This window comes from Hippocampus comes, unplaced genomic scaffold (genome assembly GCF_001891065.2).
Source record: "Hippocampus comes isolate QL1 unplaced genomic scaffold, H_comes_QL1_v1.1 scaffold270, whole genome shotgun sequence".
Lineage (NCBI taxonomy): Eukaryota > Metazoa > Chordata > Actinopteri > Syngnathiformes > Syngnathidae > Hippocampus > Hippocampus comes.
The window spans coordinates 1470198-1485123 of record NW_017805631.1 but is presented as its reverse complement, the minus strand read 5'-3'; the positions used below and the strand labels follow the sequence as shown (position 1 = coordinate 1485123).

General features: G+C 39.8%; 1 protein-coding gene across 1 annotated transcript; it reads left to right on the top strand.

Moving 5' to 3' along the window:
- The first annotated feature begins 7557 nt into the window (after positions 1 to 7557).
- LOC109522839 (centromere-associated protein E-like) lies at positions 7558 to 12415 on the top strand. The gene is made up of 7 exons (XM_019881655.1): positions 7558 to 7726; positions 8467 to 8583; positions 8837 to 8938; positions 9020 to 11302; positions 11374 to 11516; positions 11819 to 11928; positions 12100 to 12415. The coding sequence occupies exons 2-7, from the start codon at positions 8511 to 8513 to the stop codon at positions 12230 to 12232; spliced, it is 2844 nt and encodes a 947-aa protein (XP_019737214.1). The 5' UTR covers positions 7558 to 7726; positions 8467 to 8510; the 3' UTR covers positions 12233 to 12415.
- The last annotated feature ends 2511 nt before the right edge of the window (positions 12416 to 14926 follow it).

Genomic DNA, 14926 nt, shown 5'->3' with positions numbered 1-14926 from the left:
GAGACCTGTAAATGTGACTAACTGACCACAGGTGTCAATCACATAGGACTTATGCAGTCAACGAGGCCAATGCGGTAAACAACGCCTGTGTGGTCCCACACAGAGTGTGAAGGCTAACAGCACAAGTCACATGATTATCACAAAACACACAAAGCCTTTATGAGTTGGAACAGCAGGCTGGGTGTGTTTGTCCACTTTGAGCTTCATCCAAAGCCTTACTTTGTTTAGTTTGGCATTAAAAAATAATAATAAAAAAATTAATGATAATTTGAATTTGTGTGTGTGAGAGATTGTCCCGCTCAGTTAATGGGTTAAAGTGCATCAATGACTGCAGCCCTCTATCTGTTTCTGAAATTCAAAACAACCAGCTGTTTGCTTGGAGCACTAAATGTAGGGGATAAATAACGTTTTCTGAATCTGAATCTGAATATCACTTAATAAAAAGCATTTTTATTTATTTATTTATTTATTTTCATATTGAAGATGTTGGCTTGTCAAGACTCCAACAATCTTTGGCAATGATGAGTCACACAATTTTCATCTAATCAAGCCTTTCCACTCCCACTCATCACAAAGGACACATACACCGCAAATGATTCAGGCCATTCAATAAAATACTGACCTTGGTGGATGTTTGAATGCGTGTTCTCAACTGCCAATGTGATTCCTCTGTCAGTCCAGTTCAGGGCCGCCGTAGAGGAAAGACTTTAGGCCGGCAGCCAAAACAGTCGGCGGCCGTTCTATGAAATGACTCACAAGAAAGCTGTGCTGTGGTAAACGTCAGTGTGTTTTGGGATAATTAAAGGCGAGGCTTTGGGGGGTTGTTTCAGCGAAAATATGATCACATAGTTGGGAAACAAAGGCCTAGGTGATGAGTGAGTGATCAGTGTTTGATCTCCTCAAGGCCATCATGCGTCAGATGGGGCGCTTGGTGGAGCGACTAGAATAACTAAGGCTGCCCTCAGGTTACCGCTGACATCCACCTCCATGACAACCTGCCGTCTCACTCAACCAACCTTAGCGTTTATCTCCTGACAAGTTTGTCTGTGCACTTCATGATAATTTTGACTTTTTTAACCACAAAAGACCTTGACCAATGTTGCTGTGGTATTTGTGGAGTCAGTGGAGGCCCTGGTTGGACCTGTCTTGGGAATCCGCGCATGTTGCACATGTCCTAGTTAAAGATCCACATTCGGAGTACAGTACTTCTCCAAGCCCTGTAATTGTTGGGTGTGTAGACTTCACTGGAGAATACTTGAGTCCCTGAATCAAACAAAAGGTTCGGCAATCCAATATAAACATCCATGATTAATATCCTTGAAATGCTGGTGCAATCAATTGATCTCAAACAATCGTCTTGATGAGACTACAGTACACATGGCACGTTTGCAGACTCCAGTTTAGTTCACTGACCCGAGTAAGTGGACTCAATTGAAACAGTGAACTCAGATGATTCACAAAAAACAGGCGATTGGCGAGCGTTAATGCACTCCCAAAAACACCGCTGACTCAGATGATTCGTGAATCAGAACTCGAGTTGCCCTCGAAGAGAAGCACAGAGTAGATGTGGGCATACTTATTGGCCCCTGGCTCAATGCCTGTACATTGGGGATCACCCCGGTGGACGGGAGGGTAGCCTCCCTTTTCGTGTGGCTGTGGGGACCGGTCCTGATCATTGTCTGTGCCAATGCACCAAACAGCAGCAACAAAATACCCACCCTGTTTTGGACGCTCACGTGAAGAGAGGGATTGAGTTGTCAACTGATCACCACCTGGTGGTGAGTCGGCTTTGATGGTGGGGGAAAAATGCTAGTCTGACCTGTTTAAAGCATTGTACAGCAATTTCAGTTGCATTTTATGGATGAAAATTGCTAAATGAATAAAGAATTGATTGATCTGCGCTCACACTCACACCTAGGGACAAATTTGAATGTTAAATCAGCCTGCCATGCATGTTTTTGGAATGTGGGGGGAATCCAGAGTACCCAGAGAAGACCCACGCAGACTCATTCAAGTGAGCAGAGTCACCAAATACACAAAAGACTCAGATAGCAGATTTGGTTCACTGACACTGAAATGTTGCTGTCAAAGCCTCTTTGTGAAGTAAGCCGAGTGGGGTGTTGGAGGCTGCAGGAGGCGGGGGTGTAAAGGCCAGACCTGTACCTGTGACTCACTGACCACAGGTGTCAATCACATAGGACTTATGCAGTCAACGAGGCCAATGCGGTAAACAACGCCTGTGTGGTCCCACACAGAGTGTGAAGGCTAACAGCACAAGTCACATGATTATCACAAAACACACAAAGCCTTTATGAGTTGGAACAGCAGGCTGGGTGTGTTTGTCCACTTTGAGCTTCATCCAAAGCCTTACTTTGTTTAGTTTGGCATTAAAAAATAATAATAAAAAAATTAATGATAATTATAATAATAATAATAATAATAATACTGTTTGAAAGAGAAATAGATTTTTTTAATGAGATCCATTTAATGTAATTTTGAGAACATTTAATGTGCAAATGTCAAAAGTCTAAATGAAAAGTCTTTGAAACTTCAACTTGCATTCTGGACAAATACACAGACACTGCAACATACATCAGATTCTGTGAGGACGTGTGTGTCAACAAAGTCCTTCCGCTCCTTCAACAATCACAACCCATGCTTCACTGCCAAACTCAGGCAAATGTGAAAAGAGGAAGAGGCCGCCTTGAGAAGTGGAGATAGGGCACTGTACAAGCACGCTAGAAATCAATTGACAAAGGAAATTATCATTGCAAAGGGAAGCGATGCGGCGAGACCGAAAAAAACTGTTTCCTGCGAACGACTCTGCATCTATGTGGAATGGCCTGAAAGCAGTTACAAACTACAGGACACTATCCCCCCAAGTAGCGACTAATAAAGAACTGGCTGACAATCAAAGCGTGTTTTTCTGCAAATTTGAAACGGACACCTCCACTTCCCACATGTAACCCAGACTTGTTAAAACTGTTATTTCATTGTTAGTCTTCATTTAAGGCAGTACTTCTCAAATAGTGGGGCTCTATCAAGGGCGGTGCGTTTGACCTCGGGGAACATGCTTTTTTATTTTTTTATTTAGATTTTTTTTTACTGTCCGAGAATAAAGTGCAGTCGCACCTCCACTACATTAGGGAGCAGTGGCGCTCTTATTGGCAGAGTGTGTGCAGGGAGCATTTGAAGGAAGAAAATATCACTTCAAGACATTACACTCAATCACGCTGATAAGCCCCTTGACTTTTTTTCAGCGAAAACGTGCCGAATATTGCCAACAATCATCCCGCGTTGTGACTGCTACTTCAGTAAACTAAAACACAGGTCCCAGCTACATATTGAGCAGGAGCCGAGAGTTGCTGTGTCCTGCTTCAAACCTCGCTTCGAAAAGCTGTGCATTGCAAAACGTGCTCATTGTAACCATGAATCCAGACATCATCTTTGATTTAAAAAAATCAACACAAATTATATTATATATTTTTGTTTTGCAGGTTAAAGTTTTTTAATATTGTGCTCCTGAGTTAATGTTTGTGATCAGTTTGAATGCATTATTATTTACTGTATGTATTTTATGTAATTTTATTTTTCAATATCGTATGGTTTGACACGGTCAGTCAAAATTTTTTTTCAGTTTAATTAAGGATTTAATTTAATTTTTGAATTTCAGATGCATGTTAAATCTTTTCTGTTACAGTTAATAAAGCTATTCTTTGTTGTAAGTTGGTCCATATTTCTTTTTTTAAAAAAGCTGGTCCTTGAACCTCTACCTGTATAAGGTAGTGATGTGACAATGATACCTCAAGGAGTGTATTGACACACAACACAAACTGTGCCGGCACTGTATTGATACTGTGTTGGTCTCCCAATAGTGACCCCTGCAGTAGTTATAAAATCATTGCAGGTAAAGAAATTCCTTGCTTGTATACATGCTAAACAGAGTTATGTAAAATATAGCAACTTTGAGTTACAATTCATAGTTACAAATTTTAATTTATGTCAAAAATTTGTGTTCACTGTTAAATCATACAGTATGAAATAAAAGACAAAAAGTGATTAGTTTATGAATTTGTATTGAGGAACAAACGTTTTTGGAGTGTCTTTGCTCCAAGGCGATTTCTCTTCTTAGACACCAGCTCCCAAGCCTTAGAAAATACTCTTTCACATGGTACAGATGACAATGGTGAGCAGAGAGTTTTGAGTGCAAGTTGATGCAGATGTGGACATGTTTTCTGGTTCCATTTCCAATTTTGTAAAGGGTCTTGGTTTCTGGCTTTTGCCAGGTAGCGTTGGACTTCAATTACAGAGTCAGCTGTTGCATTCGAGGTCTTCTGGGTCTCTGCAACCTCCATAGCAAGTGTTTTCCAGAGATTGTGCCCTAAAAATAGTTAATCATTAGTTTAATATCACATGACACAGTGCCACAGAAGTATACGAATAAACACAAAGAAATGTGTTTTCATACCTGAACTGGTCATGTTGACCACTGCCTCATCCACTGCTTGCTTGTTAGGAACTGCAAGCCAAAAGGAAATATCTTGTCAAAAGCTTCACAAAAGGACTGTAATTTTTACAAGTACATAAAATACATATCAAGTAGACATCAGACGACACGGTGGTTCGGTGGTTAGCACTGTCACCTCACAGCAAGAGGCCTGGAGGTTTGATGCCAGGCCTTGGGCCTGTCTGTTTGCATGAACTTTTTTTTTTTTTTTTAAGCACAATTTTTAGAGAGAATTTCAACATACCTGGGCTACTGTCAGGTTTATCCAATTTGACACTCAGGAATAAAACACAAGGAGGAGACAGGAGACTCAATTCTGGTACCAGGAGGGAACGAGGAGAAGCGTTCGGTTTCAGTTCTCGGCACGTCACCCCTCCCGATCTCCCCCTTCACCCCCTTATTTATTGGGAAATCTACTACATAGGTGTGTCCAACCTAAAGGGTGGAGGCTGTTGAAGACACACTGAACTTGTTTGACTATGTGTGTGTATGTGAGTGTAAATTACGTACATGTGTGCAATTGTTACAAAAACATCACGTTGCAGCTGGTGTTGATGGCTCCATTCACTGTCCAACCTTGCTCCTGTTTAGTCTTAACACTTATCTCTTCCCAACCACGTCCTCGGAAAGGTGGTTGCATCCCTAAACTTCCACACAGTGCACTAAGCATTCTTGATTATAAATGTGAGTACGGTATATAAATATAATACAAAGGATAATAAATGTGAGTACATAATGATTAATATATCTTTATGAGAAGCATAAGCGTTCTTCATTGCAGGCATAGTCAATTAATGATTGCAGGTATAAGCGTTCATCTTTGCAAGCATAATCAATTTATCATTGCAGGCATAAGCTTTCGTCTTTGCGAGCATAATCAATCAATCAATCAATATCAAAATAACAATAATAACATTAATAATAAGCGAATGTATGATAACTAAAAATAATCAATCTATCAGCTACTCTCACAAGTATCTGCTAATTCTTCATTGTCATGCCAAGCTCTATAATGCCTCAGCATTGATGAATTGCTCTAATTTATGTAAGATAGCTCTGTGGAGCAGAGCCATCACTTCACCTCCAATAACGTAAAAAGTAAATTTTTCTGAAAACAATTCAAACCTTTTCCCAGAAGAGAGCAAAAACTAAGGTGGAGCATTTCAATCACTTGTTAAAATATAGACACCCTCATGATTTCGAGAACAGGATCTCGTAATTACGAGATAAAATTAAGAAAGCAACTATAAGGCTCTTTATCTGACAATTATATGTATCACAGTTTTCATTTGATAAACTGATAAAGTGAGTGCTTAATATTCTTCCGACTGTGTGCTTATGCATCTAATTGTGGCCTGAAAAGAGAACTAAATCTTCTTGTTGGCAGTTCCCCGTTGAGGGAAGATTGAAGCCCGTGTCGAAAAGCGACGCCCGTTTCCTCCTTGATCCCCATTTGATTTACTTTGCTGGGGAGAGGCTCATCCCGCCGCGTTCAAGACATTCCCCTTCGTCCCCTGTGTGTTAATGAACTGTGACTTTAAGGCACATTAACCCTTTTTGTCTTTTTGCCAGGATCCACATGTTAAATCTCAACACCGGCCTCAAAGTTTATTGGACCGCATTTGTATTCGCACTCTCACTTCATTTTATAACAGTGGTTCTTTACCTTTTTTGAGGTACTATGCACATTCACGGAACCCTTCATAAGTGAAAAATAAGGATACATATTTTTTTACAAATTCAAGACATAAAAAAAACACATTGATTAAAAACAGAAAAAAGTAAAGAACATTTCAAGCCATATACATTGCTTTTTTTAATTGTATGACATACTATCATGACAGTAACACGTTGACTACTGAGCGGACTAAATTTCCTGTAGCACTGATTGGACAAGCAATGTCATGTGATCATCTGCAGCCAGTGATGGCCAAGCGGGTGTGTCATAACTAATTAACATGTTGAGTCGCATATGTCTTACCCTCCATGGCAGAGGCTCCGTCGAACCCCTGAGAGCGACTCACCCGCCCCCTGGGGTTCGATCGAACCCAGGTTAAGAACCACTGTTTTATAAGTACTGTGGTTGATGCCTGGAGTTCTTACTAGCTTGTCGATAACGCATTAAATATCGGCCCTTGTCAACTTTCCATCAAATATTCCAATGACTCTTTCAAGCTCACTCATTTTCTTATCATTTTTGTTATTTGTATCATTTGAGAGTTCATTTGCCAATAATTTTTTCATCACTTTGATGGTCAAGTTAACGACTGTAGCATGCTAGTACATAGTAATTAGAGGGAAGAAGGCAGCTTAAATCTCAGTCAAAACTGTAATAATGCTTCTGAGGCAAACGTCAAATGTGTAGATGTTTATTTTAGAAGCAATATAAACCACTTTTGAGGGTTTTTTTTTTCTTCTTCGCCGCTCACGGTATATCGCGACACATAGGCCTTCCACTAACTTTCCATCAAATATTTAAATGTAAGATTCAGTCACATTTAACTGCTAAGTTGTGTTTTTGAGGAATGCAGATGAAAACAAGTAACTATTTTTACTGCAAAGGTTGACAGTAGCAAGCTGATTACCATCAGATAGCCACTTGAATTTACCCGTAAATCAAAATTGTGAAAAAGCTTGACAAGAGAACATAAAACATGTACAGAATCTCTATTTTAGATGCACCTTGGCTCATTTTTTACACGCATTTAGCTTTTAGCACGAAATCTTGACATATATTCAAATATTCAGATGTCAGTTTCAGTCACATTTGACTGTTTACTTGTGTTTTACAAGACAGTGTATGAATTAAAACACTTTGACTGCCAATGCTAACTACTACAGTAGCTCACCTGAATCATAGTCACAATTCTAAAAATGATTTGAGAAGAGTGGAAAAGCTAAAGGTCATTCTGGAATCATTTTGAATTGTTCCCACTTGACCTGAGTCTGAGGAACTGAAAGCACAGGGTAAGACTTGATTATGCCGAGAAAAGAAAAAGACACTCAATTGCTTCCCCAAAATTCATAACCAGAAGTCAATGAACTCCGGTTGCACTGGATCATCATGAACTGTCAATATCAATATGTTCATTTCCAACCAATCAGAGCCCAGTCAAGTCCTTCTTCCTCTGGTATTAAGAAAAAACAAACAAATATATATATCTATTGGTGATTTAATGCGTAAGCAGAACCCACTTCATCCATCATCACAGATCCAAGGTAAGGACTTTTCATGGCTTTATAATGGTACACTGATGTAAATTAGATATTGTAAAACATGGGGTGTCAAATCTACAGTTGTGAAACAAGACAATTCATGGGAAACACAAGCAAACAGACACATTAAAAAAAAAAAGAATGGAAACAAAAACAATTGTTGCATCTCATTACATTGCGATTAAAAGTGTATTTTTTTTTCCAGGCAAAAATGAAAAGGAATATGAGTAAATGTGTCTTATTATGTAGGCCAGATGAGTGATTGTTTTTTTTTTTTTTTTTTTGTGTGTGTGTGTCTTTTTAATGTTCTGGGTCAAATTGTCACATTAATAAAAAAATAAATAAAATTACAGAGTAGTTTTTGGGTGGAATTTCATTTCAAATATTTTCAAATACAGTGTGCTATATCCGAAACAACCGCTTGTCCTAACTGGTGCAAAGAGGGGATCGAGCCTCTTCCGTTGCTGGTCCCTCTCGATCTTAGTTTTACTGTTTGATGCTTTCTACCGTCTTTGATAGTGCTTTACTGTTGTATATGTTAGTTGCTCTATGTACAGCACTTTGTATGCAGCGATGGCTGTTTGAAAGTGCTCTATAAATACAGTTGAGTTGAGTTGAGTTGAGCAATCAAGATCTGTATTGTTTGTTTTTGTTTTGTTACAACCAACTTGCAGAAGTACAAAATCAACGTTTGAAAACTGTCACAACTGACTATATTCTTTTTGTTTTTGTTTTATACCAAGGTACAACTTTCACCTTTCAGAATTAGGAAAAAATACAGATAAACATGGATTCCATGGAACTTGATGACTGCGGCTATTTAAAAAAGAACTTAACGATGCAAGGGATTGTCACTGAAGGTAATGCATAATATTAATCACCAAAATAAGATGGAGGTCAGGTGAAAGCACTACCATGTTAATGCTAAATGATATTATTGTGCTTCTCAATACACATTTGAAATACATGTCAAATGTACAGTATATACATAATTCATTTCAATATATTGCATTACTTATTTCTTTATTTTGCATTCCAGGTGTATTGGGAGCCCAAAAAATGTTTTCATGTTATTGTTATAAACTGACAATATTTTCCTTTCAATTCATTCAGTGAACTTTCGACAAAAGAAAAAATCATCCAGATGCATCACTGTGTCTCTTGGTTTGCTGTGCGCCGTCCTATTGGCCGGTAACATTGGACAGTTAATCTACTGTACGTCACTCTGTGCGAGCATGAGTGTAAGGGGCATTGTTTTTTTCAACTGATTTAAACACCTAAAATCAATTTTCACAGATGAGATATTGCCTCGTTTTTCAACGGAGCACCAGGCTAAATCCGACCATCTCCACAATGACATCTTTCCCACAGACACAAACCACAGGGAAAGAAATGAGCTTGAGGTCACACTGGATAACCTAATGAGGGACAAAGACCAGTTGCAGACGAACTATGAGTCTCTGGTGTCAGACAGAGCACGACTCCTTGACAATGAAATGACTTTGACTGCCGAAAGGGATGAGATTCGGGCCAACTTCCGGCGTGTGAAGCAGCAGCATGATGAGTTGCAGACTAATTATAGCCTCTTAAATAGGGAGACTGATGTGCTACATACCCTGACTAGTGCACTGGGGACAGACAAAGACCAGTTACGGGCTAGTTACGAGTCCCTCGCTAAGGTGAAAAACCAATTACAGACCAGCTACAATTCCCTCGTGAAAGAGCAGGAAAGACTTGAAGCCAATAAAATTACTGTGACTGCCGAAAGAGATGACTTCAGGTCCCGACTCAATAATCTGGAAAAGGAGAATGACCAGTTACAGCGCAATTACTCTTCACTGAGAAGCGAGAAAGACCAGTTACAGACCACTTACGAGTCCCTCGTTCAAGAGAAAGACAAGTTACAGACCAGCTACAATTCCCTCGTTGAAGAGAAAGAGCTTCTACTAACTAGTGAAACCAATGTGGCTGCAGAAAGAGATGATTTCAAGTCCCGCTTTGACAAACTAAAAAATGAGAAAGACCAGCTGCAACGTGATTACTCTTTATTGAGGAAGGACAAAGACCTGTTACAGGTCAGTTTTGATTCCCTTGTTCGAGAGAAAGACCAGTTACGGGCCAGTAAAACCACCTTGTCTGCAGAAAGAGATCAGTTGAGGGCCCGCTTCAACAGCCTGAAAAATGAGAAAGAACAGATACAGCGCAATTCCTCTTCAGTGAGAAGCCAGAGAGACCAGTTACAGGTCAGTTACGAGTTGCTTGTGAAAGAAAAGGCGCAATTACAGACCAGCTACAATGCCCTCGTCAAAGAGAAACAGCTTCTACTAACTAGTAAAACCAATGTGGCTGCAGAAAGAGATGATTTCAAGTCCCGCTTTGACAAACTAAAAAATGAGAAAGACCAGCTGCAACGTGATTACTCTTTATTGAGGAAGGACAAAGACCTGTTACAGGTCAGTTTTGATTCCCTTGTTCGAGAGAAAGACCAGTTACGGGCCAGTAAAACCACCTTGTCTGCAGAAAGAGATCAGTTGAGGGCCCGCTTCAACAGCCTGAAAAATGAGAAAGAACAGATACAGCGCAATTCCTCTTCAGTGAGAAGCCAGAGAGACCAGTTACAGGTCAGTTACGAGTTGCTTGTGAAAGAAAAGGCGCAATTACAGACCAGCTACAATGCCCTCGTCAAAGAGAAACAGCTTCTACTAACTAGTAAAACCAATGTGGCTGCAGAAAGAGATGATTTCAAGTCCCGCTTTGACAAACTAAAAAATGAGAAAGACCAGCTGCAACGTGATTACTCTTTATTGAGGAAGGACAAAGACCTGTTACAGGTCAGTTTTGATTCCCTTGTTCGAGAGAAAGACCAGTTACGGGCCAGTAAAACCACCTTGTCTGCAGAAAGAGATCAGTTGAGGTCCCGCTTCAACAGCCTGAAAAATGAGAAACAACAGATACAGCGTGATTACTCTTCAGTGAGAAGCCAGAAAGACCAGTTACAGGCCAGTTATGAGTTGCTCGTGAAAGAGAAGGTGCAATTACAGAGCAGCTACAATTCCCTCGGTAGAGAGAAACATCTTCTCTTGACAAGTAAGGCCACTTTGTCAACTGAAAGAGATAATTGCATGTCCCGCTTTAACAATCTGAAAAATGAGAAAAACCAACTACAACGGAGTTACTCTTCACTGGGAAGCGAGAAGGATCAGTTAAATGCCCGTTACGCATCCCTCGTTCAAGAGAAAGAGCTACTTATAGCCAATAAGGCCAAAGTGGCTTCTGAGAGGGATGTGGAAAAGTCTTTCTACGACAATATTAAAAAAGACAGAGACCATTTACAAAAAAACTACACTTTGCTGGAGGAGGATAAGGACCAACTGGAAAGAAATTATACTTTGTTGAGCGAGAGGAGTAGCATGTGTCAGATCAGGTACAAACTGCTGCAGAGACAAAAAACTTACGTGGACAGTACCTGCAACACTCTGCGCATTGAATACGAGTGGCTACGCAGAAATCACAGCAGCCTGGAGACAGAAAGGTATGAGCTGCAGAAGACCGTGGACAAAATGACCATCAAGGTGAAAAGTAAGTCACCAGTTTAGACATGGGTCCAGTGACCCGATGGCCTCCTTAATCTCTTTGTTGACATTCTGAAGGCATGCTCTGCGGGGTCGGCTGGAAGAAGTTTGGCGGCAACTGCTACTTTGTGTCGAGGTTGAGTCGGAGCTGGGCAGAGAGCAGGCTTGACTGCATCAGCAGGGGAGCTGATCTCGTTGTCATAAACAGTAGGGAGGAACAGGTGAGACTAACGGATTCCAATTTCAATGAGGCGTTCACTTGGCGAGATATGAACGTCTGTTTTGACTGAGTTTTTTGGCTTTACTTGTGCTCCACACGAAGCGATTGTGCTACGCAAAGGTGATTCGGTTATGTATGTTCTGGGGCTGTTTTCCTACATCTCTCACAAGTTGTTGAGAGTGTGTGCAGGACACAATGAAATCTCAAGGGTATGAAGGAATTCTGTTGTGTAACGCTGCATTTTGAAAATATGTATTTTGGGAAATTCCAGTCATGTCAGACAATTCTGGTCTTTACAAACAGGTATTCCTGAATGGTTTATTGGGGCACAGCCAGGATGCATGGATTGGTCTGAGCGATCATATCGAGGAAGGAAAATGGGTTTGGGTGGATGGGACCCCCCTCACTACAGAGTAAGTTTGTACTATTTGAACATTTCCCAATAAGGTGTTCTCACTTCCAGGTTTTACTTCACTTAGTTCTAAGGAAGGGTGGAGACGAAAAAAAAAAATTCCCCCGAATTTCATGTGATTCGACATGAGTTATGTCCATGTCTGAATTTGAGGGCTTGTTCTGTGTCACAGGTTCTGGAAGGCTGGGCAGCCCAACGGCCTCAGTAACCAGGACTGCGGTGAAATCCAGGCAAAACCATTGCAGTTACTAACTTGGAACGATTTCGACTGTGTTCATCAACAACGCTCAATTTGTGAAAAATGATGACAAAATGTGGCTTTAGCCCTAATGGATTTAGACTTAATGGGTATCTGCTGACACAGTTCATCTGGATATGTTGAATTTCTTCAGACAGAGTACAAAATGATGAAACCTTCTTGTGTGCAAACCACAATCTGTTTACCAGGAATGTAAATAAATATATGCAAGATGTATGTCTGAAATTCAGGGTTGGATATTTCTTTTTGATTTATTTGTTGATTTATAGAGTACAGTCAAACCTCGGTTTTCGAACATCTCGGTTCTCGTCCAATTCGGTTTTCGACCAAAAATTTAAATTTTTTTTTTATGCCTCGGATGATGAACAAATTTCGGTTCTCAAACAAACTGAGCGCACTCGAAGGCACCATTTGTCTCCTCTGCCCCTCCTTATGCGAGGAAGTGATGCTTCCTCAGGTAGACGAGGAAGTGATGCTTCCTCGTGTTGCTTTCCATTGTGAGCAGACGTGTTCAGTAAACATTTTTATTTTAAAAAGAGCGTGGTTTCGGTTTTAGAATAATTTAGGTTTTCGAACAGCCTTCTGGAACGGATGATGGATGAAAACCGAGGTTTGACTGTACTACCTTTTAGAAAATATCCCGATCATATTATAGAGTTAAAAAAAATAAATAAATCTTGCTATGCCAGCGAGTCCTTTAAAATCTACCTCATGTGAGCTTTTTTTAATCTTGCCGCATTTGACGGGTTCTTTTGGTTTCTGGAACACAAAATCACTGCATTTTCGCACGAGTGGCAAATGCCACATTTGCGTCACATTTTTGCATTATTTTTTTTCTGGAGCCACGTCTCAAAATCGACCTCATAATTATATGAGCCATTTTTTAAAAATCCTGCTGTATTTGACAGATTTTGGTTTGTTTCTGACACACACACACACACACACACACACACACACACACACGCACACACACACGCCACACACGCGCGCGCACGCACACAAGAATTTTCCAATTTATTGAACACGTTCGCTCTTCGCCGCTGTTTCCACCTTATTTATGGCTCTTCTCGGCTCCGAAATATGAGCCCCATTTGGCCGTGCACGGCAAACGGCGATATCTGCCCTCTGCTGGTCAGAGTTAGTCATTGCAACCTCCAGAAAGAGGCCAATATTTTTTCTTATCACCCTCTAAAAATCACCAATAACATAAAATGACCACTCTGTTAAGATAAGCTGCACGAGAAACCAAAACCAAATACAAGTGGAAGCAATAAAATTCCAAATAAATCACTTTTGAAAAAATAAATAAAATAACTCCACACTTCCACCACACTTTTGCATTATATTTTTGTATCCACACGTCTCAAAATCCACGTCATGTGCACTTTTTTTTTTTGCAACGTTTGACAGTTTTTTTTTTTTTTTTTGGTTTCTGTCACACATGGATGCAACACTTATGGATCATTATGTCCTCTTCTTGCCTGGTCTGGAGCCCACTCCTTCTGTGCCTTCACTACTGTTAGAAAAGTGCCTGGATTTGAACCAAATTCCTAAAGAACTCCAAGCCAGAACACTGAACACCAGGCCACAGTGTAAGTGAAGCAGGAAGCGCCACATCGATTTGAATTTTACAAGCTGCTACGTCCCATTTTTAAAGATACAGTACATGAAGAGTAAAGGCTTTGACGTTCAGGTCCATGCTAACTGAGAGGTACAGTCAGGAGTTTGTAAACCTGAGGTATTGTGTTTAATTCCCACCACACCCTATTGTTTTAAAATCCACCTCATGTGAAATTATTATTACGATTATTTTTTTAATTTCCAACATTTCACAATTTTTTTTTTCGGGGGCGGGGGGGGGGTGGAACACAAAACCATTGCATTTTGTTCACAACGTTCGCTGTTCATCTCTGTTTTCATCTTGTGTGTGGCCCTCCTTCTCTCTGAAATATGAGAGGCCCATTTGGCCGTGCACGGCCAGCGGCAATCGTATACCTTCTTTTGGTCAGAGTTGGTCATTGCAACTTTCTGGAAGAATACCACACTATTGCTTATTGCCCTCTAAAAATCTGCAATCACATAAAATGACCACCCTGTGAACATAAGCTGAACTTGAAATCAAATCTAAATACTTCTACATTGTAAAAACAAACCGTTGAGTGTAGTAAATTACATCTACTAAATGTTAATAATATCTACATATAAGTTTTGGGTTTTAATGACAGCTCAAAATAATGGTGTAAATACTACACACCGAAGAAACTGCAATACAAGAGTATCATTCACTCAAAAGTAATTCATAACATTTACACAATTAAAAGACATGACGCATAAAACATAGAAACCCAAGTATAGTACAGTATATTTTACTGAAATTGAATTCAATTTGAATGTGCATGCTCATTTTTTTTTTAATAATCTTTATTGAACAAGTCAGAATACAATTCTCAGTAAACAGAAAACAAAACGAACATGTTATTAATACATACATATATTACAAACATTTAAACAAAAAAGAAGCCAGGGGATTTTTAGACAAAAATTTCAAATAAGGAGCATATAGCCAGAGTCTTAACAGCTTTCTTGTTTTTGGAATCCAGAATAGAACTCAGGTACTGCTTTATTTCTGCTTCAAAAATTAAGAAAAGAGGTTTTGAATTATTCCATCTGGATTTGTGGATATGGAACTTAGCGAGAATGATTATTAAATTTATAATGAAGGTTTGTTTAGTGTTTTTTT

Bases quoted from the DNA above. Each gene is read 5' to 3' on its own strand.
- LOC109522839 (XM_019881655.1), top strand. From the start codon at position 8,511: ATGGATTCCATGGAACTTGATGACTGCGGCTATTTAAAAAAGAACTTA. The intron at 8,584-8,836 runs GTAATGCATAAT...CAATTCATTCAG, and splicing joins GCAAGGGATTGTCACTGAAG to TGAACTTTCGACAAAAGAAA. The intron at 11,517-11,818 runs GTGAGACTAACG...CTTTACAAACAG, and splicing joins TAAACAGTAGGGAGGAACAG to GTATTCCTGAATGGTTTATT.